At 64.4% G+C, this 25,006-nt stretch overlaps 1 protein-coding gene across 2 annotated transcripts in view; it reads left to right on the top strand.

The window, feature by feature from the left end:
* The first annotated feature begins 282 nt into the window (after positions 1-282).
* PLXNA1 (plexin A1) overlaps positions 283-25,006 on the top strand; it is a 50,101-nt gene continuing 25,377 nt past the window's right edge. Inside the window, exons 1-9 of one of the 2 annotated variants that reach the window (XM_081823139.1) lie at positions 284-342; positions 5,779-7,036; positions 8,916-9,098; positions 20,620-20,760; positions 21,711-21,811; positions 22,147-22,270; positions 22,356-22,509; positions 22,820-22,919; positions 24,397-24,511. In XM_081823139.1, coding sequence (XP_081679265.1) covers positions 5,798-7,036; positions 8,916-9,098; positions 20,620-20,760; positions 21,711-21,811; positions 22,147-22,270; positions 22,356-22,509; positions 22,820-22,919; positions 24,397-24,511 — 2,157 coding nt within the window. In that variant the 5' untranslated portion in view covers positions 284-342; positions 5,779-5,797. Of the gene's footprint in view, positions 343-5,778; positions 7,037-8,915; positions 9,099-20,619; positions 20,761-21,710; positions 21,812-22,146; positions 22,271-22,355; positions 22,510-22,819; positions 22,920-24,396; positions 24,512-25,006 lie in introns of both variants that reach the window. The other variant, XM_081823140.1, reaches the window with a different exon arrangement.

The following is a 25,006-nucleotide window of genomic DNA, read 5'->3' as shown; positions in this document are numbered from 1 at the left end:
CGGAGCGGGACAGAGCGCCCTCTGGAGGCTGCCGGCAGCCCCGCCCCCTGCGCCCGCCCCGCCCCCGCAGACCCCGCCCCCCCGGCCTCGGGTAGCGCATGCGCCCGGCGCGGCGCTCCCGAGCGGCGAGAGCGAGGCCGGTCCGCAGCCGCGCGGCGCTCGGCGCCCCATTCATGCTGGGCAGCGGCGGCGCGGCCACGCAGCGGAGCCCGGGCGCGGCGGCGGCCTCGGCCTGGGCGGCCTGCGCGGCTTCGGCGGCCCCGCGGCGGGGCGGGCGGCGGCGGCGGCGCGGGCGACGGGGCGCGGCGATGGCCGGCGGCGGAGCGCGCCCCGGGGCAGCCCGTGAGTAGGGGCGCAACTTTCCCCCGCGGCGCGGAGCCTGGCCGGGCGGGGGTCCCGGACGGGGGGCGCGCCGGGGTGGGAGGTGCCTTCGGGCCGGAGCGGGGCGGCCTCCGGCCGGGGCGCGGAGCGTGCGGCCGAGCGGGCAGGGGGTGTGCGCGGGGGACTGCGGCGCGCGTGTCCGCGTGTCCCTGCGGCTCCAGCCCGGCGCCCGCGTGTGTCCGGGCGCGGCCGTGGCGCCGGCGCTGAGCTCGTCGTGTCCCCGCCCGGCCGGGATCGGACCGCGGCCCCAGGCCCCGCGCCGCCGGCCTTTCCCCGCCCGCACGGCCCGGCCCGGCCCGCCGAGCTCCGCGGGGCAGAGCTCCGGGCGGCGCGGCGGGGGACGGGGGCCGCCGCTGCTCCCTCCTCAAAGGCAGGAGAGAAAGTTTGCGGCGGCCCCAGAGGGAGGGCCCTGGGGATGCCCAGGCCGAACCCCGGGGCTGGACCGCGGACTCCGACCTCCGGCCGCCGGCAGGGCCGGGCTGGGCTGGGCAGGCCCGGGCCAGGCTGCGCGGCTGCCTGGGCAGGGCCGCGGGAGCCGGAGGAGGTCGTGCGGGGCTGCATCCTCCGCTGGCCCTCAGGGCGCTGGGGTGGAAGTTGGAGCCGCTTCCTCGGGACCGACGCCCGCCCCCGCCCCCTCTGGCCCAGGGTGCCGGGAGATGGGCGCTGTGTCCGCCCCTGGCCCGCAAGGCCGCTCACCCGGGCTTGGGAGGGGGCGGTGCGGGTGCCGCCCGGGAGGCCAACCCGCTCGATCGGGCCTCTTCAGCCTCCCCCTCTCAGGGCCTCTCCAGGGTCAGCCCGCTTCTCTCGGAGGCTTCGGATTGCTTCCCGGACAGTCCCGGGCCTGGTGTGCGGCGTAGCTGGGGGCGGCGGGGCTGATTTGGGGCTGCCTTGGGGAAGGGGGAGCGGGGCTCCGGGGAGGCCCCTGGCCGCTGTGAGATCTCAGGTGCAGCCCGGGAAAGGGGGGTAAAAGGGGCTCCAGTGGCTGCTTAGAGCTGAGAACTGGCCCTGGCTCATCTTTGGGGTGCTGGGGCCACGCCCCTTGAAAGAAAGGGGTGTGTGTATTGGGGGGGATGTGGACCGGGCCTCTGCTCCCTAAGCCAGGGCTTCAGCAGCTCACTGCTGCTCCACCTCTTCCATGCCGGGACCGGTTCTCTGGGGCTGTGGTGGGGGGTGAGGCTCAGTCTTTGCTCCTCGGGCCCTTGGGGAGCAAGCCCCAGGTCTTCTCCACTCCCTGCTGGTTTGGGGTGTGCAGCAGAGACCAGGTGCGGCACCAAGCAGCCAAGATTCTGCCCAGCCCTTGAGCATCCAGTCTCATGCCAGAGGCAGATGAGAACACCAGTGATTCCCTTTCAGAGCCAGGCTGCAAATCAGCCTGGGAGGGTGGCTGGGGAGGCCCAGAAAGGGCGTTTCAGGCAGAGGGGACGGTATAGGCGGAGGTCTGGCAGTGTCTGTGCGGCTGAGGTGTGTGTTTGGGGTGGGGGACAAATGAGGTGCTGTGGACAAAGCAGGCAACCCTTTGCTGGGCTTCTGCACCCCCAGATTGTTGCCTCTATATTCTGATCCCTCAGGAAGGTCCCCATGTCTAGAGCCGCTGGCCAGGAGGGAAGGCCCGAGTGGTGGGCACTTTTTCTGAGTAAGACTCCACTGCTTCCAGATCCTGGTCTCATAGGACTTGTCTGGTGGGAGAGCAGGATGGCTTGGGACCATTTCTTCCTAGGGCCTGTGTGGGGGGGGAGGTGGGTGACAGTGCAGCTCTCTGCCCTGGTTGCTAATGGGGTACCTCTGGGCAGGATGGCTGTCCCATCCTGTCCCCCCGTCCCCCCAAGCCCCAACCTGCCCAAGTCCCAGAATGATCCAGAGTGCGAAGGCGTGGAGACTGGGGCTCTTCCTCTGTGAAGAGGGCTCTGAGGGTCTTTGTTTCTGAGGATAAGGAGTGGTGGTGGCTGCTGGGCCCTGGAGAAGGAAAGACGATGTTGCTCTCTCTACGCTCTGCTGGGCGGTCAAGCCCATCCCGTCCAGGAGTGGAGCCGGCTGTGCTGTGGCCCCATCTGCCTCTGTCCTGGCCTCTCTGTCCCTGGCTAACCCCTAGTTGGCACACCCAACACCAGTTTAGCTTCTCCCTTCCCAGTCTGGTTCAGATTGGGCCCCCCGGTACAGCCCACTGCCCATGCCAGGAAGCTGCAGTCATTCTCACTGCCCCTCTGCATGGTCCAGCAGGTTCCAGTCCCTGGCTTGGGCCCTTGCTTCTCTGCTCCTCCCCACCAGCTCCCAGTGTGCCTGGTTCTCTTAGAACAGGTGGAAAGGCCCCCTAGAGGAGCCTCCCCAGACCACAGTGGCCAGTTCTGCTCTCCTCCCAGATGTCCTCCCAGCATCTGTCAGTGCTCCTGTCCCCCAACCCAGCGTGGTCCTCCCCAGCACCCAGGCCTGGCTTTGGCACAAATGCATTTTTTCCGGGGCAGGCCGGACATCTGTGGACCATGAGCCCCAGCCGGTCAGCTGGCCATCCATGTTTCTGTAGGAGTGTGGGATTTCATCCTGTAATGCTCGGTGACCTTGGGTCTGTCTAAGCCCTGGGCTCCATAATTCTAAGATAGGGGAAGTGACTGAAACGTCTTCACTGGCCTTTGTGAGATGGTGGGCATGAGGGACCCAGCCCTGGACTTGGGATCCCCCCTTCCCTGGCTGGCCATCCCGCTCGCCGTGGCCAGTCCCTTGCCAGCAGCCACTGTTGGGGGAGAGAGGGAGTAGGCCCAGGGCCAGCCTGGAGTTTGGACAGTGGCTTCTCCAGCCGGGTCTCTCCTGTTTAATATAAAAAGTACGGCCCATAATTGCATTAAGACGTGTATAATTATCCCGGAGGAGGGGAGAGCCCAGCCCCTGGTAATTGCAGGCCTGCTTTGAACTGATAAACGGTGAGTGATTCATGTTTTCTTTGGAGTTCACATGCACTCAGCTTTCAGCCCAGGCCCTGCTGACACTGTGAGGAGCCTGTTCTCTGGCTCCTGAGCTGGGGACAGGGATGGGAGGAGGGGCTGGGGACTCCTCTCCTGGCTGCCAGCATAGGTGGCTTGTGGCTCTTGGGGTGGTGTCTGGGCGGAGATCCTCAAGGAGAGGCAGATGACAGCCAGCCGGGAGGGTCCTGCAGGGCAGCACAACCGGGTCCTCTTGCTGTGGGATCCTAGCTAAAGCTCCTTGCTTCCATGAGCCTCAGTGTCCCCACCTGAGCAGTGGGTGTGGGCCTTCATTCGGCAGAGGGTGGGTGGAGAGTGAGACAAGGTGACGGAGCAGGCCTTGCTCTGCCCAGGATCTATTCATTTACTCCTTTATTCACAAGTATTGGGCCCTGGAGTCGGCTTAGGGAGAATGCAGAGAGCCAGGCCCTGCTTCTGTGGAACTGCCATTCTTGTGGGGAGAGCACAAGTTTGGGAACAATAAGTAACAAAGCCATTTGCAAGTCCTGTGCCCCAAATTAAAACGGAGTAAGTAGCTGAGAGGAAGAGACTGCCAGCTTCAGCTGGCAGGTCAGGGCAGGCAGCCGAGACCTGAGCAGGGGTGTGGGCAGGGAAGGGAAGAGCATCCCAGTAGAGGGAACAGCACGGCCAAAGGCCTGGCCGAGGGCAGAGGAGCCCTGTGCTACAGGGGCAGACATGGGAGCCCAGAGACCCGTGGGCCCTGTCTGGCAGCCTGTTGCCCTGTGGCCAGCTCCCAGCCTGGACTTGGCAGAAGGCACCTGTCTTGTGGGACTCCGCCTCCCCCACCTGTAAAATGGGGCTGCCAGTCTATGTGAGGGACACTGGGAGCAGAGAGCATGCGCAGCCCTGGCTGGCGCCGGCCTGCGTCCCAATCCAGCATGGCTGTGGTCGGTCTCCAGCCCGGCGTGGGGCGAGGCCTCAGCATCTGGCAGCGCCAGGGCAGGGCCACTCCTGACACCAAGAGGGTACTCCTGCTGATGGCACCTTGTGGGCTTTTGGGCACGAGAGAGGAGCTCTTGTCATTCTCGTTTTATAGACGCAGAAACCAAGGCTGGGAAAGAGGAGTGACTCCCATCAGGGCCACCTGGCTACAGAGCCTCGATATAACCGAGCATCTGACTGCCTGCTGCTGGGCTGGGAGGAGACGAGACTTTTCCAGAGGAAGGGGGGATCCATGGCAGGATTTGGGGGCCGGTGACCTTGTGTGCGGTTCAGAAAAGTGGCCCAGGCTACTCTGTGGGGCCTGGGCTGTCGGTGGGCATGGTGGGTGAGGCCAGGTGCTGTGGTTTTCCAGGTGGGAGAGGGGTAGGCAGTTCGGGGGAGTCTTAGTGGGGGACGCTGCCCTTAGTGGAGAGTGGGACCCGGGAGGTACAGGTGGGGATGCCGGGAGCCTGGTGTGGTGGTAAAAGATGCTGGGGGCCGATCTGACAGGAGGGGAGGAGGTGCGGGCAGGTAGAAGACAGCCTCTGGGCTTTTCAGACTGGGGAGAGAGAACCACTGCTGGGGGCGCAGGTTTCAGGGAGCCCCCCCCCCAGAGGGCTTCCTGTTTCCTCTGAGTTGGGGTGAGGGTGTGGAAGGGGAGCTGAGAGGCAGGCAGGAGGAGCCTGGGAGGGGGCAGTGCTGCACCGACAGCATGGGGGACCTGGTTGGCTGGGGGTGGGGATAGTGGGTGGGAGGTGTACAAGGCTTGGCTTCTGGGTCATTCTTTGGAATACAGCGCTCAAGGTCCAGAAAGGGGCTGGGCCAGGATCAGCCAGCAAGTGGCCCCAGAGCCAAGATGAGCCAGACTGCCTCCCGGCCCCTCTGAGAATTGCTGCCTGTGTGGTGATGGGTCCGAGAATCTTCATCTGCTGGCGGGGTGGGAGGAGGGGGTTTGCCTATGAGTAGGGCCCTGCAAGGGAGCACGTGTGCCCAGAGCCTTGGGCAGAGAGGTGGTCACTTACCCTAGGAGCTTGGAGCTGGGGGAGGGGGTTTGTTCCCTAGGCATGGGGAGGCTCTGAGTCAGGAGGTTACAGCCTCTAGACTGGGGTGTTAGCTGGGCTCCCAGTCTGGACCCTGGACCTTCATTACCTGCCTCCCTGTTCCTGGGTCCGTTTCTCTCCTCTGCCTAGGAATGGCAGGCCCAGGCATTGTTGGCCGTCCCATGCTGCCCATGGTGCTCACGGGCTTGGTCTTGGTGACCCCTGGTGTTCCTCTCCCTGCTTGCAGGTCCTCAGTTTGGGGAGGGGGTCCTCTGTCCACCTCGGGCTTCTCCTGGCAGTTAAGCCATGCCCCTGGAGGTGGAACATGGGCTGTCCCAGCACCGGCTGGGCAGCATGCAGAGCTCGTGAGATGACCACGTGCACTTGGGTGCGTGTGTGTGCCCTCCCACGCCCAGGGGCTGTACCCACACGCACCCCCCTCTCCCGCCCGTTCTCCTCCACAGGGCTGAGGCTCCTGGCCCCATGATGCACGCCTCTGCAGGACCCGAGCGCCTCGGCCTGAGGCCCCGGCCCGCCATGCCACTGCCACGCCCAAGCCCGCGGGTGCTCCCGGGGCTGCTGCTGCTGCTGCTGCTGCTGGGGGGCGCGGCGGGGGCACCCCGGGCGGGTGGGGGGACGCAGCCTGCCTTCCGCACCTTCTCAGCCAGCGACTGGGGCCTGACCCACCTGGTGGTGCACGAGCAGACCGGCGAGGTGTACGTGGGCGCGGTGAACCGCATCTACAAGCTGTCAGGGAACCTGACGCTGCTGCGGGCCCACGTGACGGGGCCCGTGGAGGACAACGAGAAGTGCTACCCGCCCCCCAGCGTGCAGTCGTGCCCGCACGGCCTGGGCAGCACCGACAATGTCAACAAGCTGCTGCTCCTGGACTACGCCGCCAACCGCCTGCTGGCCTGTGGCAGCGCCTCCCAGGGCATCTGCCAGTTCCTGCGGCTGGACGACCTCTTCAAGCTGGGCGAGCCGCACCACCGCAAGGAGCACTACCTGTCCAGCGTGCGCGAGGCAGGCAGCATGGCCGGCGTGCTGATTGCCGGGCCGCCGGGCCAGGGCCAGGCCAAGCTCTTCGTGGGCACGCCCATCGACGGCAAGTCTGAGTACTTCCCCACGCTGTCCAGCCGCCGGCTCATGGCCAACGAGGAGGACGCCGACATGTTCGGCTTCGTGTACCAGGACGAGTTCGTGTCGTCGCAGCTCAAGATCCCCTCGGACACGCTGTCCAAGTTCCCGGCATTCGACATCTACTACGTGTACAGCTTCCGCAGCGAGCAGTTCGTCTACTACCTCACCCTGCAGCTGGACACGCAGCTCACCTCGCCCGACGCCGCCGGCGAGCACTTCTTCACTTCCAAGATTGTGCGGCTGTGCGTGGATGACCCCAAGTTCTACTCCTATGTCGAGTTCCCCATCGGCTGCGAGCAGGCGGGTGTGGAGTACCGCCTGGTGCAGGACGCCTACCTGAGCCGGCCTGGCCGTGCCCTGGCCCGCCAGCTGGGCCTGGCAGAGGACGAGGACGTGCTGTTCACCGTGTTCGCGCAGGGCCAGAAGAACCGCGTGAAGCCCCCCAAGGAGTCCGTGCTGTGCCTGTTCACGCTCAGGGCCATCAAGGAGAAGATCAAGGAGCGCATCCAGTCCTGCTACCGTGGTGAGGGCAAGCTCTCACTGCCCTGGCTGCTCAACAAGGAGCTGGGCTGCATCAACTCGGTGAGTAGGTGCCATGTGGGCGCTGCTCCGGCCCCCCCCCCCCCCCCGTGCTCAACACCCTGCGGCACTTGCCCTGTGCCTGGGGCCACCACTGGGCGCCTCCCAGAGGGTCAGGGCTGCTCCTGGGGTGTTGGTCTGGAAGCCTGTGCCCATGCCTGCAGCCGTCCCGCTTCTTTGAAGACGGTGACGGGCCCGTGTCCAGCAGTCCATGAGCCCCTGTGGGCAGCGGGCCTGGCACCGTACCAGGCACTCACCACCCTGTCTTGTCTCCTTCTTACGGAGAGCTCATGGAGGCTCAGTGAGGTGAGGTGACTTGCCCAGCATCACATAGCCAGTAAGAGGCAGAGCTGGGCCAGACAGGGGGAGCGTGGGGCCCAGACCCGTCTCCCCACTTAGTCCATTGTCAAGAAGCCCTGCTCATCCTTGCCCTGGGCGCTGGGCCGTGCACTTGCTCTCTGGGCCTGTGGCCTCAGCTGGTACCAGATGATGGCACCAGCCCTGACACCAGGGCAGCCTGAGGGCCTGGGTGCTGGGTGGCCGACAGCCACAGCTCTTGTCTCTAGGCCCGGAAGAAGCCAGCCTGGGGTCAGCTGCTTTTTGGGGCGCATCTTGTATGCCCCCAAGCAGTAGGATCTGTTGTTTTTCTGAGGAAGACTACAAGCTCAGAGAGGGTAAAGGACTTGTTCAGGGGCACCTTGAGGTGACCTGCCCAGGTGGGAGCCAGGCTTTGACCCCTCTGCTCTTGCTGCCCAGGACTACCTGGTTGGCCCAGGGAAAGCTTGGCCCGTCTGGCCTCAGTTGTCCCAGCTCTATCCTGGGAGTGACACTGGTTTGTCTTCAGGGCAGGGGGGCAGGGCAAGGGTCCCTTCACTCCTTCTCTGTCATGTCTACCACTGGGTGGGGTGGGGCACCCATCAGGATGGGGCCGTCCTCTACTGTGAGGCCCGGGTGTGCCAGGCTGATGCGTTGTCCACCCTCCCCTGGCCTCTCAGGGAAGGCATATGATCTCTGCTGTACAGCTGGAGAAACTGAGGCCTGGAAGGACAGCCCCTCCGAGGTCACACTGGATGCTCTGCATGCTCCGTGTGCATGGCTGCGGTCATTCCCTCCCCCTGGCTGGGTCCCAGTTACTGGGGCCACTCGGGGACCCTCAGCCCTGCTGCATCTCGGCGTTCTTTGCTCCGTCTACATTAGTGATCTCTTCCCTGTAAACCTCACGCCCTGAGCCTGCTTCACGGGAGCTAGCTGGCCCCTTTTCCCCCCGGAACCTGCCCTCCTCCATCCAGGCCCTTTCTCCCTTCTCTGGAACCTTACGTATTGATTGCGTCTCGTCCCTTCAGTTACCACTTCATAGCCGGCCCCTGCCTTTGCCTTTTAGGTGTGACCCCTGTTTCCTGTTTCGAATGAGCCCTCCCTGTACCCACAGCCCTCCGGTGGTTGGCCCCCTCCCTGTGCAGCCATCGTCCATGCTGTGGGCCTGGTCCGCAAGGTGGCTGCTCTCCTTCCTTAGTCTCCCCTAGGCTGCTTCCTTTCTGGCTCTCCCCCTCCCACCCACAGGTTGGGTGGGGGGCCCTTGCCCAGTGGCTATGTGGGAGATGCCTCCCCCCGCTCTGGGCATGTGCACTGGGCCTCAGGGCCCTTGCAAGCGTTGGCTTCTCTGTCGAATGGGTCCAGGAATCCTCGATCCCCGACGTTTGTCGGGGCCACGCTGGAGCCCAGCCCCTCTGAGGACCCTCTGTGAACCCCTGCCCCCTCCATGCCCACCCCCCAGTTAGCCAGGGCCACTGGCTGACCTGGCTGCAAGGCCTCCCTTCCGCAGGCAGAAGGCTCCCGGGGCTGGGCGCAGGGGCCCAGAGGCTCACCCTCTCCCTTCCCACAGCCACTGCAGATCGACGACGATTTCTGTGGGCAGGACTTCAACCAGCCTCTGGGGGGCACGGTCACGATTGAGGGCACGCCCCTGTTCGTGGACAAGGATGATGGCCTGACGGCTGTGGCTGCCTACGACTACCGGGGCCGCACCGTGGTGTTCGCCGGCACGCGCAGCGGCCGCATCCGCAAGGTCAGGCCCCGGGGCTGGGCGGATGGGGCGGATGGGGCAGGCGGAGCCCCGGGCGGACAGCATTGCCCGGAGACTGGGAGGCCCGGGTCCAGTGCCAGGCCTGGCCACCGCGAGGGGCCTCAGCAGGCCCCCACTCCCCTGGGCCTCCCTGTCCGTGCCCCTTCTCTGGGGCTGCCTCAGTGTTTGGCAGGTGTAAAGGCCCTGGCAGGGTGTCCGCGGCTCCGGGGCTGGGTCAGGGACGTAAGGGGTCTGGTCACCCTACCATCCCCAGGGGCCCTGGAGATGCTGCCGCTGATCTCTGAGGGCGCACAGTGACCTCCTGGGAAGGCTGCGCGGGGGTGGGGGCAGGGCACGCCTGTGCGGCCCCCATCCCCTCCAGGGGATCCAGTGTCTGCTGAGGCAGCACTCTGCCCTGGCGAGAGGCACCCGCCCTGCACAGAGACAGCAAGGCCAAGGGCAGGGCAAGGGGAGCACCCCCACCCCCACCTGCCACTGGCGGGTGCAAGGGGAGCACTGTGGCTCCAGAGACGTGAGGGCTCCTCAGGGTGAGAGGTGGGGTACTGTGGGGGCAGGGCCCGCGTGGTGGCTGCTTTCCGTCCCTCAGCTAGCAAGCATTGAGCCGCACAGGGCTGCCAGGGAGCAGCCACGGGAGGACTTCCCGGAGGGGCCCCTGAGGGCAGCTGCCTGTGGCTCAGTCCCATCTTGGTGGGTGGGTGGGACCAGACCAGGGTAGGGCTGGCCTGTTGGGAAGGAAGTTCCTGGGGTGACCATGGGGCGGGGGTGCCTGGGAGCCCCAGAGCCAGGCCAGGGGCGGGGCCTGGTAGATGAAATAACAGCTGTCCCCAGGCTGGGTGCTGACACAGCTCCCCGCCCAGCGTGTACCCGTGGGTGGGGGCTGGGCCTGGGGCCAGCAAGGGCCTTGCCTGCTCTCAGCTTCTGTGCTGGGTTGTGCGGGATGGGGGTCTCCCTGTCTTTGCAGTGGTGGGTGCCCTGGCAATCATGTCGCACTGTTCCCTGGTTCTGTGACCGCCTCAGCTTTCCCATCTGTGAAGTGAACCCGGATGTGTGGGCTGTAGGCTGGGGTGGTCCGCATGCTAACTGAAGGTCATCCCAGGATGGGGCACCCTGGGGTGCTGTGGGGTTCTGTCCAACTCAGGCACTCTGCTGGCCAGTGGGGGTGGGCAAGCCCCCGTGCCCTGAGCTGGTCCTCTGGTGTGGCCCACCTTTCCTTACCCTAGTGTGAGGGGTACTGTTGGCAGCCCGGGCGTAGGCTCTTTCCCTTCCCAGGGGTGGGCTCTCCACCCCAGGGGAGGGTACTTGGGGCTGGGAGAGCCGGGGAGAAGAACCACAGAACCCCCTGGGGAGAGGCTTATGTCAAATGGGGTGGGCCTGCCAGGGGCCAGAGCCTCCCCTGGGGCAGGGCTGCAGGGTGAAGGCTGCTTGGAGACACTCCGCAGGGCACCCCAGGGCCTGTTGCCCAGCAGGAGGCTGGGCTCCTGGGGCTGGGAGTGGCCCATTTGAAGGCTGGTGGGCTGGCAGGCAGCTGCTAAGGCGCTGTCTGTGCCCACAGGCCACCCTGTGAGGTTGGGAGAACGGGTTAGTCCAGCCCTGCCTCCCCCGCTGCCTCCCTGGCTCCAGCCTCACTCCCCTGCCCCAGGGCCACGGTCCGGGTAGGAGCTCTGTAAGTCTAGCTCGTCCTGCTCTCCTCCGTCTCTGCCCTAGTCCCACAGAGGGGAAACAGAGGCCCGTTGTGTGGAGTGGGAGCTGGGCTTAGGCCCATCTGTAGGGAAACCTCTGCTTGTCCCTCCCCCACCGGCCCCTGCACCTACCTCCCAGAACCGCATCCTAGGCACTGGCTCCTTCCACCCCTGGACCCGTCTGGGCTGGGCACTGCAAGTGAATGGGTTGTGCCTTTCTGGGGCATGTGGGGGTGAGCCATGCTCAGGAGCTGCTGGCCTGGTGGTGGGAGTGCCCCCTCACTGGGGAATTAGATTTATATTAGTTTTGAGGCTTTTCCATAGAGGCGGGCCTCGTCCCCTGGACCGGTCACCTGCACCCACCTGCTCAAGGCGGGGGCGCGGTTTCAGGAAGCTGTCACGTGGCTGTTCATGTTCTGTGGCCAGTTGTTCGCACCCTAATCCCGTGCAAGTGGCTGAGATCAGGTGTGGTCTCAGCTCTCCCCGTCACCAGCTCTGTGGTCCTGGAGCTGGCTGTCTAGCCTCTCTGAGCCTGTTTCCCCAAGCATAGTACAAAGAAGGATGAGAGGATGCGCCAGGAGGGCCCAGAGCCTGACGTGCACTTGGTCCCATTCAGGAGTGCAGTTAGCTCTCTGTTGTCGTCGTGCTTCTCCGAGTCCTCACAACAACTCTGTTGTCCATTTGACAGATGGGGAAACTGAGGCACATAATGGCAGCAGCATGTGCCCAGGCTTACTGGCTCCAGGGTCCTCGCTTATAACTGCAGGCTCCCTCCTTGTCCTGTGGGTCCCTGGAGGGAAAGAAACAGGACTCCTATTTCAGTGTCCTTTCTCCGAGGAAGCCCGGAGTTCAGGAGCTCCTCACTGCCCACACCTGCCCTGAGCTGCTAGCTTTCGGGGGTCTTTCTTCCCACTGCCCAGCACATCAGCTCTGACCAGGCCTGGATCCATCCAGCTCCCATGGGTAGCACAGCTTTCCTGTTCTCTCTGCCTGCCCATTTCCTAAGGACCCGTGGCGCCCTTGAACCCCACGTCACACCCTGGGGTCTGCAGTTGGAGGCCTGAAGCAGCGTAAGGGCTGGGGGCAGGGGTTTCAGTCCCACTCTGCTCGCCCCACCTCCATAACCTCCCCCAGCCCCCACACTAGGCCTCTAGCCTTGACCCACTGTGCAGGACGCCTGCTCCCTGCTGTGCATGGGGCCCAGCCTACAGCAGAATGTCCTCTCCTGCCTCGTCCTCACCCTCCCCATGTGTCATCTTGACCCAGGCTGAGGGTGGGAGCAGCTCTGGCCCAGCCCAGTCCAGCACTGTGTTCCTTTGCTGCCTCTCATTCTCTATCCTGGTCACGTGCTGGGTTCTGGGCCCTGGGGACCCCTGCCCACTGCTGACCCAGGGGCAGGCCTGCTGTGCTGACGGGCCCCCATCTTCCCCAGGCCTGGTTTTTCTTGAGCTTTAAGAAGTAACTGGTGAGCTCTAGGGACCCGGCTGGCCCTCTGCCAGGCCCCACCGAGAACGAGAACGTTGTTGTGTAAAGTTGTAGCCGATTAATTTAAAAATTACCTGCCAACTTCAGCTGTTTAGGGCTGGCTGGGGGTGCTCCCCGACTCCCCTGGCCTTCCCTAGAGGCCCTGCCCGCCACCTGCCGCCCTCTCTGCCAACAGAGGCAGCCCATCCTCCTGGGCTGACCCCCCCCCAGAGCCCCAGTCCTGCATATACCACCCTCCCCCCACCCCAAGTAGCCACCAGGGACCCCTGGACCCTAGCAGGAGTTCCCACGGGTGGTCCCTGGTTTGAGCTCTTTTGAGTCACCTCAGATATTCACAGTGGGTGTGGAGAGGACCTGTCCTGGACTCCTGCCAGTGGGTGCCCTCCCTGCCCCACCCCAGCCTGGAGGCCTTCTTGGACTCTCCCTTTCTGCAAAGCGGAGGTGGGGACAGTCCCTGCCCTCTGGGCCTGGTGAAGGACACCCCAGGCCAGCTTGGCCCTGGTACTGTGCCTGCTACAGGGCTCAGGGCTAGGCTGAGCAACACAGCCCTGTCTCTCTGGTGGCTGTGCCAGGGGGAAAGCGGGCCCCGTCTGCCTCAGCATCCGGTTTTTCAAGAGAATCTGGAAATCCATATTTTGTGTGAGATCTCTTACTGTTAAGCATTGGCAGCTAATGATACATTTTTAGAAAGCATTATGGGCCAACCCAAGGTTGCTGTGGGCTACCAGTTTATGACCATGGGGATCTGGGCTGTGGCATCACTGGCTTGCAGGATGCTGGGCCTTGGGGTAGGACCCAAGGGACAGCTGCCTAGCTGGGCTCTGGGGCTGGGCTGGGCTGTTTGGGAGTGTGGCTAGCAGGGAGGCCTGCCGTGGTGAAGCTCCTTCCTGGGGGGGGGGCCTTGGTTTTCATCCCTCCACATTGGGTGGACTGTGCCTCCTGGGGGCTGTTGGGAGGCCCAAGGGAGGTTGACATTCCTTCCTGCATGGTGATCCTTGTATGGAGGAGAAACAGGGCTGTGGCCGCGACATCTGTGCCCTGGCGCTGGGGCCTGGCCGGGCCATTGTCCCTGTGTACTCAGGCCTTGGCTGTGTCTGGGCCCTTGGAGCTACCTGCTCTTACCTGACCCTCTGGCATCCCAGCTGTGCTGGTGGTGGCTGAGCACATGCTGGGTGCTGCTCTGGGCCTGGGCTGCCAGGGACAGGGAGAGTTCTTATTCTCCTTTGGCCCTCACGGCTCTAGAAGCTTCCCTTTGGACGATTTTCCCATTCCCCCCAGCACTCCCATTCCTCATAGGATGTCGAAATTCAGAGACCGGTAGTGTTTCCAAGACCTGTTGAGAGCGGCTGGTGGCCTCTTCTCAGGGTCCCTGCACCAGGGCCTCGTTGTCCTGGGCGAAAGTCTACTCCATGCATCCAGCAGCGGTCCCTGCTCCGCGAGCCCAGGTCTGTGCAGGAGGTGGGCTGGGGAGCCCCTGTGGGGCTGGGGCAGGATAGGGGCCTTGAGAGAGATGCTGGGCAGGACCAGGCCCCTAGCCCCCCAACCCCTGAGCCAAGGAGTGTCACCACCTCCCATTTTACTGCCCATGGCCCCGTGGATTTGCATCTTGTGTATGTGTCAGGGGGAGGGGGGGATGCCCTTGACTCCTAGTGATCTCTCTAGAGACCCGCAGAGCCTCCAAGGGGCAGCCTGCACCATGGGTGGCTGTGCGCCTGCAGACGTTCTCGTCATGCTGAGCCGTGGGCCCTGAGCACAGCAGGGGTGGGGGCAGTGGGGTCCCCAGCATCCTGCACGCAGCTGGTGTATGACCGACGTCCATTCTGAAATAGGCCGTGCCCACAGGACACTACACAGCTGTGGCTGTGCAGCCCGGGGCCTGTCACATAGCGTGCAGCAGGCCCCCTGGCCCCTGGGAGGCCCCCCGCCCCTAAGGATCACTTCAGTGGGTGACGTCCATCTCAAGGGCTGTTTTGCCGGGTGGGGGCCTTTCGTGGGGCATGCAGCATGTCGTCTGTGTCTTTCTTTCTCATTGCTATTTGTGAGGCTCGGCCCTGCCGCGGTGGGCAGCTGGTCATGACGACGGTGTGTGTTGCAGACGTGCATGCGCGGCGTCCTTCCGCTGTGGGCAGGCACGGCCGTGCTTCCCGCGGGTCTGTGGTGGGCGGGGCTGCCATGCACATGCTGTGCACACTTCCGGTGCGCGCAGGGCTGCGTTTCTGCTCGCTTTGTCCCTGGGAGGGGGGCGGCTGGGCCCCTCTGACCTCTCTGTCCTGAATCTCGAGGGCTGCCCGTGTTGCCATCTCCAGGATCGAGTGTGGTCGCACCTGGCAGAGTGGTTGATCCGCATCCGGCCGTGTTTATGGCAGGCTACTGGGCGCTGGTGGGGTCCGACCCCGAGAGAGTTGTTGGTGGAGAGCGGAGGGGTCCGTGCTGCCGGCTTCCTGTGTATCTTAGTTGCCGTACCTGAGGGGCCCCATGGGTGCACTACCCCTGCCTGCCAAGGACGTGGTCCCTGGACTGTGGGTGGTATCGCGTGGTGTCTCGGGGATGTCCGGGTGTCCTACAGAGGACTTGTTACACTTTTTCTGGTTCTCCTGGGCATGGCTGGCCGTGGTAGGTGGTGCCAGAAGGGCACAGGGACGTCTTATTCCCCCACGGGTCTGTCTGTTAATATCCCAGCCCTTGCCCCCAGAGCCATGCCACATGAGCATTGCTTCTTCGCATCCGATGGCAGCCAGCGGTGGCCCGGAGGCAGGCATGGAGGGTCCCGCCTCCCTGCGGGGTCTGGCTCATCAGGCCTTAGCCCGAGCAGGGGCACCTAGGCAACTTGAACAAGAATGACGCTGTCAGGTGCGGGCTGGCAGTGGGCCGCCCTGTGCCCAGTCCCGTGTATGCCTAGGTTTGGGGGTGGCCTCCTGAGGGCCCAAGATTATTGTCCGCAATGCATAGTTCCCCTCCCCATGGGCAGACAGGACCTCGACCTCCAGGACCCGCCCTCTCGGGGGTCAGGGTGTGAGAGCTCCTGGCATCACAGCAAGATAGGTACAGAGACTAGAACAGCAGAAGCTGCCTGTACTGCCCTGACCACCCCTTATCCTGCGGTGCACACGCCTGTGGTGGACTGTTCACTGGTGACCCTGTGGTGTTCAGCATCGTGGGGGCAGGGACCTGGCCTGCAGGATTCTGGGAGAAGCTTCAGAGGTCTGGCCTGGCTAGGGGCAGGGAGCCAGAGGACTGTGGTGGCTTCAGGAAAGTCAAAGGGGCTTACATCTACCTGCTCATGTTGGGGGACCGAGCGGGTGGGAGTCGCATGGCTGACATGGGTCATGGATGGGAAGGTGGGCAGTGGATGCTTCTTGGGTTTGAGACAAGGGCATCAGCTGGATGGTCACTGCTGCCTGCCACAGGGTCTGGCCCGGGGCTTGTTAAGTCTCAGGCTGTAGCGGGCTCTCTGGCCACGTCCCCGCTGAGGACAGTCCCGGTCAGAGACGTGTGAGGGAAGGCTGTGCGATCTGTGTTGCCTTGTGCCCAGCTTTGTGTGGCCTTCATGGCAGTGAGGCAGATCCCCCCTCCATGCCCAGCTCGCCACGGCAACATCTAGCCTTGGGTGCCCAGTTTCCAAGCAGCTTCCAAACAGTCTTCCCTCCCCTACTATTGGAACTCTGAGCTTCTGAACTCTCACACAGCCCTGTGACATGGATTTCTATTGGCAGAGGGGGAGACCGAAGGTCAAGGAGGACCATTGTTTATGTTGGTTGGTGTCTGCTTTTCTCTGTGTTGAGGGCTAGGCTTGGAAAAGACAAGATTCCTGGGTCCCTCCCCCCAATCTCGCCAGGTGTGTTTGGCCCAATTACAACCATTGGGCCTCCTGCAAATTATGTTTTAATTACCCAAGTACTGCCAAGAGGAAATTGTTAATTGCTTTTCCAGTATCAAATTCCTCCTGGCCTTTCTGAGAACGGTCCCAGGAAGGGGCCTGGAACCTGCCCCCAGCCAGAGGAGGGGGAAATCCTGTGGCAGCTTGTGAGGGGGTGAGGAGGGACCCAGGAGCTGGGTTCACCAGGGCCTCAGCCACAGGCCCCTGACCAGGAAGGAGAGGAGAGGATGGGCTCCTTCAAGGAGAGAGTGAAAGAGGCTCCTGCCCCTCACGCAGCTCCTCCCAGTATAGCTTTGCTGCCTAGGGGGCTGGGAACAGGCTTGGCATCTGTACGTACTGGAGGAGGGAGACCCCCCCCCGCCCCGGGGTCCCAGCCCCGTAGCTGGCTTCAGCCTCTTGCACCACTTCAGGTCCTGTCCTCCTGCTGTCAGTGAACCCCCATTCCACAGATAGGGATATGAGGGCTGTTATCTTGGGGTGCGCAGTGGAGGGAACTCTCTCCCCACCCTGGCCAGGGCCAAGCTGGGCAGCCCCCTGCCTCTGGGCGGCTAGGGCGCGTGCCGGCCTTGGCAAGCAGCCTGCATGGCCCAGACATCCTCCCGGTGCCCCTGCCCGCCCTCAGCCCAGAGAATGGGCTCTTTGTTGGCTCTGGGCTGGACAGACAGCTGACCTGGCCGGGCCGCAGCAGTTGGCGAGAGCCACGCGGTGATGGGTGCGGGGGCAGCCGGCTGGGTGCCTCCCCTTGGCCCTGCACAGGCCTCTCTTTGCAGGACCCCCCCCCCCCGGTGTGTCCTGGGCCCCGGGGACCTGCTGGCCTGGGGTGAAGGGATGAACCTGCTCCCTGGCCTATCTGTGGGAAGGGGCAGGTGGTGCCTCATGGTGGTGGTAGGTGTGTGGACCACAGTGTTTGGGCCCTGGCACCAAGAGTTTGCTGGGGGCGCTGACAGCTCAGAATGCAGGGGACTCCCTCATGTGCAGAGGGGCAGGGAAAACCCCCCGGGTTGGAGAAGTGGGTGGAGCCGGAGGGCTGGGGCAGAGGCTGGGTGGGGGTGGCTGTTTCCCTCTGGGTCAGAGCCAGGGGTGGGTGGGTGCCTGGGCCTGGTGCAGCCCAGCAGATATGTCCTGGGAGACTGGACACCTCCACTGCAGCCATCTGGGCGGGGGGGGAGGGGTCCTTTCTCAGCAGGTGTTGGGAAGGGCACCACAGCAGAGGGACAGATCTGGGTTTGAGTCCCGAGGTTTTTCTGTGGTGGGATGTGGGAGGGGAGGTGGTCGTGGCTAGCTGTGGAAAGTTCTAGTGGTCTTTGGGACAAGGTTTGCAGAGCACAGAGGTGACAGCTGGAGGTGGGAGGGCAGATACCAGGGAATGCCGGAAGTCTCCTGCGTGCTCTGTAAGCCCAGCTGCCCCAGGGTAGGCCATCCCCAGGTGGGTGGCCCTCGACCGGACAGCTGTGCTCCGGCGAGTGGCGTCGGCGCGTGTGCTGCTGGCGGCATGTGTCCCGCCATCCTGCCAGCCGCCTGGCCCTGTGCCCGCCCTGCACGCCCCTTCTCCCTGGAATGCCATCCTGGCGGCGTGCCGCGTCCCTCCCACTTTGGGAGCAGACTCTGCATCCGCAGGTGCAGGTGGCGGCCCAGGGCCCTGGGTTCCTCTGGCAGGTCCTCGCAAGTCTCAGTTTACCTGTCTGTGCGACACAGGCCCTGCAGCCCGAAAACCAGCTGGGAGCTAGTAGGCGTATCCTGAGTACTAGCCATCCGCGGGTTGGACACCTTCCACCCCATCTGACAGTCACATGTGGGCACGCAGGAGCCCTGCTGAGCCTGGACTGTGGCTGCTCAGTGCACAGCCTGGGGCCTGTCACCCACATCACCTCCACCCACTGGCCTGCTGGCCCTGCCTCCCTGACACCCCCACCCACTCTGTGCCCTCCAGAAATGCCCTGTCTCCTTGGGGCCTGCCTATGCGTGTGTAAGGGCCAGGGCTGCCCAGGGCCAGGCAGGTGGGTGGACAGATGGATGCATGGTGGACAGACAGCTGGACGTGCCTGCTCCCCACCACAGCTGTTGGGGGCCACCTGTTGGAGTCGGCACACTGCCGGCCCGGGGGCGGGGCATTTCAGAGTCTGCGTCTGGCCTGCCTCCCCTCCTGCTTTCCCCAGGACTCTGGGGAGAGGGTCTGCTCTCTGCCTGCCCCCTTCTGTGCCTCAGAGCTAGTATGCCCCCTGGATGTGCCCTTCCCTAGAATATCTCCCTTGGGCCCTCCGGGGTTGTGGGTGGCCCTTGATGTGGTATCCACGGCCCAGTCCATGCCCTCAGCCCTCAGCAGGGAGGGGGAAGGCAGGCCTGGCTGAGGGGGGTGGTCAGATTGAGTACCACATGACCCCTGGTGGGGTCAGGGTGGGAGAGTCTGGGGCCCCTCAAGTATCCCTGTTGAGCAGCCACTTCCTGAGCGCTCCGTGCGTGCAAGGGGCTGAGGTCTGGTCAGGCCTGGCTGTCAAGGCCTCGGGGGCAAAAGTCCCAGGTATCTGGTTGTGAGGGGCTATGTTGGGGCACTGGGGGAGGGGGTCTGGTCCTGTGAGGGCTGGGGTTGGGCCTGGGCTTCTAGGCGACTGCTAGAGGCACCCGCAGGCGGGCACGGGCGTAGGGCAGAGCTCTGGGAGAAATCCAGAGTCCTGATTTGAATCAGTTGAGTTGAGACTGGGTCTGGAGATTGGGTACCGCTGGTGTCCTGGCCTGCACCCTGGCCCTGCCCTGCCCTCCTGACCTTCTTGTCCCCTGCTTCCTGGCCATAGTCCAGGCTAGCCTTGCCAGGCCTGGGTGGGTGGCTGCTGGGGTTTGGGGATTGCCTTGGGGCTCAGCCACCCTGTGTCCCCTCTTCTTGGCTCACTGGCTAGGTCCTTATTTAATTTTCAGAGTAGCTCTGGTGTGGGGAGTAGTTTCTGTCATCCCCATTTCACAGCTAGGGAAACGGAGGCAGAGAGCAGGTCAGCGCCGCACCTCGGTTGCACAGCTGGGGTTGTCTGAGCTGGGGCTTGGGCCCAGGCAGCGTGGGTCCAGAGGCTGTACCCCTGGCCTCCCTGACCTCTCCCGTGGCTGATATTGGCCTGGCCTGCCAGCTTGAGGAGCTGACTGAGGGCCCCCTGCGAGCAACAACTGCCCTCTGGCTGCTCAGCCCAGCAGGGCAGGATTTCTGTGGAGCTGGCTGGGTACAGGTTGGGGTCCTGTGCACACCCACCTGCGGGGGCGCTGAGCCTGGGCTGCTGTGGCCCCTCACCTGGCACCCCTTCTTCTGTAGGCCGTGGGCCCAAGCCACTTGGGCAGCTCCAGGCCCAGCCCGTGGCTGCCTCCCCCTGCCCGGCTCAGGGCTCCGCTCTTCCGGGTCTGGTTTGACTTAAGCGTGGCTGCCCGGCCGGGAGGCAGCTGAGCGGATGTGGGGGGTGGCCTCGGGCTCTCAGGAATGCGGCCCTCCCCCTCTCCTGCGGCCGGCAGCCTCTGGCCCAGAGACACAGCGCCCCACCCTGGCTGGCCGCCCTCGCTGCCTCGTGGCCCACCCCAGCCAGTGAGACCTGCCCCGTCCTGTCAGTGTGGGGGCGCAAAGGGGGGGTGCTGGGCCGAGCCCGGCCTGAGCCCTGGCCCCACGTGGAGGGGGAGAGGTGGGACCGGCCCCTCGGTTACAGCCAGTGAGGGTGGGCCTGACTGAGCAGGGCCCCACTACCTTGTGCCCCGGGAGCTTGCCCAGGACTGGCTGAGCTGGGCAGACGCCGCCCCATGAGTCCCATCTCTGGAAAGCCCCCTGGGTCTCTCTGTTAATTAAATACATTTGTTTGGTAAAAGCAACTAAAAATACTTGCAGCATTGCAAGCTGCAGAGAAGAGCTGGCTAATTAGCGCCCGGTTTGTTTGGGATCTGGAATATATTTCCATGCCGATGAGACGCCTGCCCTCCTGCCTTCTTGCGGGGGTGTACCCCACTCCGGGACCTTGGCTTGGCCCTTCACTCCCATGCTGCTTCCCTGCCCCGGAGTCTCCCGGTTTCACTTCTCAGCCATGCTGGACGGCTCCCTTTCCCCGAAGGCCCCTGCTGCCTCGTCATGCCTTCCCAACCTCTGCATAAATATCCCTTCCTCTGGGGCACCCAGCCTGGCCCCAGGGAAGGTGGGGCACCTGCCAGGGGCTCCCGCCGCCTCTGTGCTGGGCTTGGCTGTACAGCTGGTGATGGGTGGTGGTTCTTGTGGTCGTCCCCATGGCCTCTGTTGACTGGTGAAGGGGCTAAGTCAGGACCCACCTAGTGGGCCACAGTTTGTCCTACGCAACCTCCTTGCGGTGGGTGGAGGCCTCGGCCTTGTTCTTGCTGGGCTGGGGAGCGTCAGCCAGGGGAGGGGCTCCAGACCCCTGCCCTTAAGTAGGTGTGGGGCTGGGGCAGAAAGGCATTGGCACAGCCCGACTTAGGCCCCTCGCTGCCACAGATCCTGGTGGACCTGGCAAACCCCGGCGGCCGGCCGGCCCTGGCCTATGAGAGTGTGGTGGCCCAAGAGAGCAGCCCCATCCTGCGTGACCTGGTCCTCAGCCCCGACCGCCAGTATCTCTATGCTATGACGGAGAAGCAGGTGGGTGACCCACTGCTGGACACGTGGGGTGGGTTTGGGGGGTGGGATGCTACCCTCAGGAAGCTGGGCATGGCTGTCATTGGTCCACTCTGTCCATACTGGTTCCAGATTTTCCCTGGTCAGACTTGGAATTCCCACCCCCTCCCTGAACAGTTGCATGTTCTCAGGAATAGATATTTGAGTAAATTTTATCAGAGTGTTGATGTCATTCGAGGGCTGAGAGTATACATCTGGGGCCCTGAGTTCCTGGGCTGAGGCCCTGCACGGCCCTGGCCCCATCTGCCCAATGGCGGCTTCAGGCAGCTGTCTCCATGGGGTCGGTGCCTGGCCTGGCCCCCCTTGTCAAGGCCATCCATTTGTGTTCCTGGCCTACCTGCTTGGAGCCAGCCTCTTCCCTTCTCAAGCTGGTGACCCCATGATAGCCAAGAACGCAGGGCAGGTGGGGCAGGCCAGGATGGGCTTGGGGAGGCCAGGCCTCCCTTCTAGGCCAGCTGTTGTTTCTCCTCTGCCCCTCTCCCAGCCGTCAGGTTATTCCACCTCTCAGAGGATCTCAGGGCCAAGCAGGCGAGGTCAGGGTAAGCAGGGCCCAGCCTGCCTCTGTGCTTAGGATTGGGGCTGATGAGCCCATGCTCCCGTGGGGAACTCAGAGTCCAGACAGATGGGAGAGTGACTCTGGCTAGAGCTGTCACTTCTCTGGGTAGCTCCCCTGCACCAGCTTACTGCTTCCTGGCCACTGCTTCCCAGGGGAGAGACCTGGCCTGTTTGGCCTGACGTGGCCAAGTCAGGGTCACAGGACCATGCTGGAGAAAGGCCCGAGATGGGGGCTCCCTTCATGTATGGGAACAGGACTGGGTTCAGGGGACACACGGTGGCAGTGGGGAGGTGAGGCTGGCCGGGGTCTCTGGAATGGGCCTTGTGGGGGCCTGATGCTAAGGTGCCCATCCTGCCAGGTGACTCGGGTGCCTGTGGAGAGCTGTGTGCAGTATGCGTCATGTGAGCTGTGCCTGGGGTCACGGGACCCCCACTGCGGCTGGTGCGTCCTGCACAGCATGTGAGTCTGGGTGGGGTGCAGGGTGGGTCGGAGGGCCCTGGCAGTCTTGGACCTGAGAGAGCCCCACGTGGCCGCCCTGTGCACGTTGGGCAGTCACGGCTCCCCTTGGAGCACCTCCGGGTCTCCCCTGGATGAGGTGCTCTGCGTTTGGCAGTTGCCCGGGACTGGCTAAGTGATGGCCTGCCCACCTTCACCCCAGTAAAGACGGGGTACAGGGTAAAGCTGCTGGGCTCCCCCAAGTGCGGGTGACGACCCCACTGAGCAGGGGCTGGTGGGCTCGGGGCGTCCCTCTGGCCGCCTCCCCCACGCCCAGCCGCAGCGCCCTCCGCCCGCAGCTGCTCCCGGCAGGACGCCTGCGAGCGGGCTGACGAGCCCCAGCGCTTCGCCTCGGACCTGCTGCAGTGTGTGCAGCTGACGGTGCAGCCTCGCAATGTGTCGGTCACCATGTCTCAGGTCCCGGTGAGCATGGCTGCCCGGGGGCGGGGGCGGGTGATCGGCCCGGCGCGGGGGGGTGCCTGCTCACCTCCTGCCTCGGGGACCCCAGCTTGTGCTGCAGGCCTGGAATGTGCCCGACCTCTCGGCCGGCGTCAACTGCTCCTTCGAGGACTTCACCGAGTCTGAGAGCATCCTGGAGGACGGTCGGATCCACTGCCGCTCACCCTCCGCGCGGGAGGTGGCACCCATCACGCGAGGCCAGGGTGAGTCCCGCCATGGGCTGGGGCCGGGGCAGCCCCTGGAGCCATCCTGTTGGTCAGGGAAGGGGCGTCACACGTTTCCTGTGGGGTGGCAGGGGAAGGAGCAGATGCCTGCCCTGGGGGCAGGGACCGCAGGTGCCTCCCCAGAGTGCTTAGAGGCCCGTGGGGTCTGAGGGGCACGGGTACGGCGAGGGGCTGTGCACGTGGTGGCAGGGAAGGTCCTTGGCGAGGCCCGTCCCTGCTCTTGGCTGGCAGGCCTGGGTTCCGTGGCCCCGGTTGGCCCTGGTGACTTGGGCCCGTGCTGCTTTTTCAGGAGACCAGCGGGTGGTCAAGCTTTACCTGAAGTCCAAGGAGACGGGCAAGAAGTTCGCGTCCGTGGACTTTGTCTTCTACAACTGCAGTGTCCACCAGTCGTGAGTGTCCTGGCCCTCCTGCCCCGACACTCACAGCAGGACAGGGTGTGGCGCTGTGTGGCCTCGTGCTCAGGGTGGGAGGGGAGGCCTGTGTAAGAACCGCTCCCCAGCAGACGGGCCAGGCAGAGAGAAGCCTGGGCTGGGGCTGTCAGAGAGGGCAGGCTAAGGGAGTGAGGGGCACGATTCAAACGAGGAGAGTCTCCCCAGCCTCCCACAAGCTGCCGAGGTGTGGGCAGTGGTCTGCGGGCCCCAGAGTGAGGCAGGGAGCTCTGAGGGAAGCTGCTTTGTCACCCGAGCGGGAGATGGCCAAGCGGTGGGCCAGGGCGGGCCGCTCAGGACAGGTACCTGCCACCCAGGGACAGAGAGTGGTCCAGGTCCTCTCTGGTGGTGGAGCGGGGCGCTGGGGGCACAGAGAGCTGGGGGCCGGAGCTGTCCCTGCTGCTGCCCTGGTGTGCTTGTCTTGGGGCCTCAGAGGAAGAACGGGGGAAGCCGGGGACCTGCTGTGTGTCCCGCCCTAAGCTGGGGCCCTGGGCCTGGCCCCAAGCCTGACCTGGAGGGGACCCTGGCTGGAAGGCCAGCGAGGGGTGTGGGGGGCGGTGGGGGGGAGGCCCACACAGGCGGTATGGTCCAGCTGCGGAGCTGAAGGCAGCTGGTTTTCAGCTGTGCCTTCGTTGGTTGACCTGCAGACTGCCTCCGTCCTGGCTCTTTGTGGTGCCCACGGAGGGCCCGGGTGTCAGTATTAACCGGCTTCACCGCTCTGCCCAGGGCGGGCTGGGGTTTTTGGAGCAGGGGGCAGCTCTTCAGAGCTGGAGGGGACGGAAGGTCTCTGGAGAAGCAGGGTGGCCAGCAGGCTGGGAGGTCTTCGCGAAGTCAGAGGTGGTTTTCTGCAGGGGAGGTGGGGGCCGCGGGCACTGGAGAGAGGCGACAAGGTGCCAGCCACAGGAGGTTGCACAGGCCAGAGCGCAGCAAGGGCCCTGTCCAGGCCCTGGGGACATGGGGGAGTGAACGGCCAAGCCACTGAGCTTGAATTCTGGTCGGGAGGCGGCTGTGTGCAGCCGCTCTGCGGGGCCCTGCAGCGATGGCTGGCCTCCCAAGTGGAAGCCTAAGTTCACTGAGATCAGAACTTGAAATGCAGTTCCACATCCGCGCCGACACATTGCCCAGCACTAATTGTCACGTGTGGCTTGGCGTGGCCAGTGGACACCATAGGTTTTAGACGTTTGTTATTGGGAGGGTTCGATCAGCGGACACTGGCGTGGGCCGTCAAGTGCTCACGGTCTAGAAGAAAGGCAGTGAGGAGGGAGGGAAGCACCGGGCAGGCCCCTCTGAGCGGGCGGAGCAGCAGCCAGCGCAAAGGCCCTGCCGTGGCACTGTCCTCCACGGCGCAAGAACTGGCAGGGAGCTAGCACGGCCCCGGGTGGCCCCGGGGTGCAGGCACAGGCGGCCCCCGTTTGACTGCCTTGCCCTCTCCCTGCAGCTGCCTGTCCTGTGTCAACGGCTCCTTCCCCTGCCACTGGTGCAAGTACCGGCACGTGTGCACCCACGACGCCGCCGACTGCGCCTTCCTAGAGGGCCGCGTCAACGTGTCTGAGGTACGGCCATCCCGAGCGCTCGGGCTGCCGAGCTGCAGCAGCACCGAGAGCTCCCACGGGTGGCTGGGATGCTGACCTAATGGCCTGTGCTGGGAGGGACGTCCTCCGAGGCCGTGTGGAGCTGAGGCCAGCCAGGGGTGTTTGCTGGTGGTCACGGGATCTGCTCTGTAGCCCTGAGGGAAGGCCTCAGACCGGGGCCTCTCGTTGGGGGCTGTAGACCAGAGGGACGCGTGAGGGACGACGCCGGGGGGGGGGCTGTCCACCCCGTGTGCTGGGAGCCTGGAGCCTGGGGTGTCTGGCTGGGCCGGCATGGGAGTCCCGGTGCCCAGCATCGTGCAGATGAGGGAACCCTCCGACTGACTGGCAGGGCGGCTGGTGGGTTCTTGGAGTCATTTGAGGGTACTGCGTAGTAATTGATAGCAATTAGGTAGTAATTATTTTAGAGCTTGGGCAAGGCGCTGACTTTATTTATGAACAGCCAGGCTACCTTTCCTA

Source organism: Leptonychotes weddellii, chromosome 1 (genome assembly GCF_054177405.1).
Source record: "Leptonychotes weddellii isolate Sample4059 chromosome 1, ASM5417740v2, whole genome shotgun sequence".
Lineage (NCBI taxonomy): Eukaryota > Metazoa > Chordata > Mammalia > Carnivora > Phocidae > Leptonychotes > Leptonychotes weddellii.
Note: the sequence above shows the minus strand (reverse complement) of the source record. Positions and strands in the feature narration are given on the sequence as shown.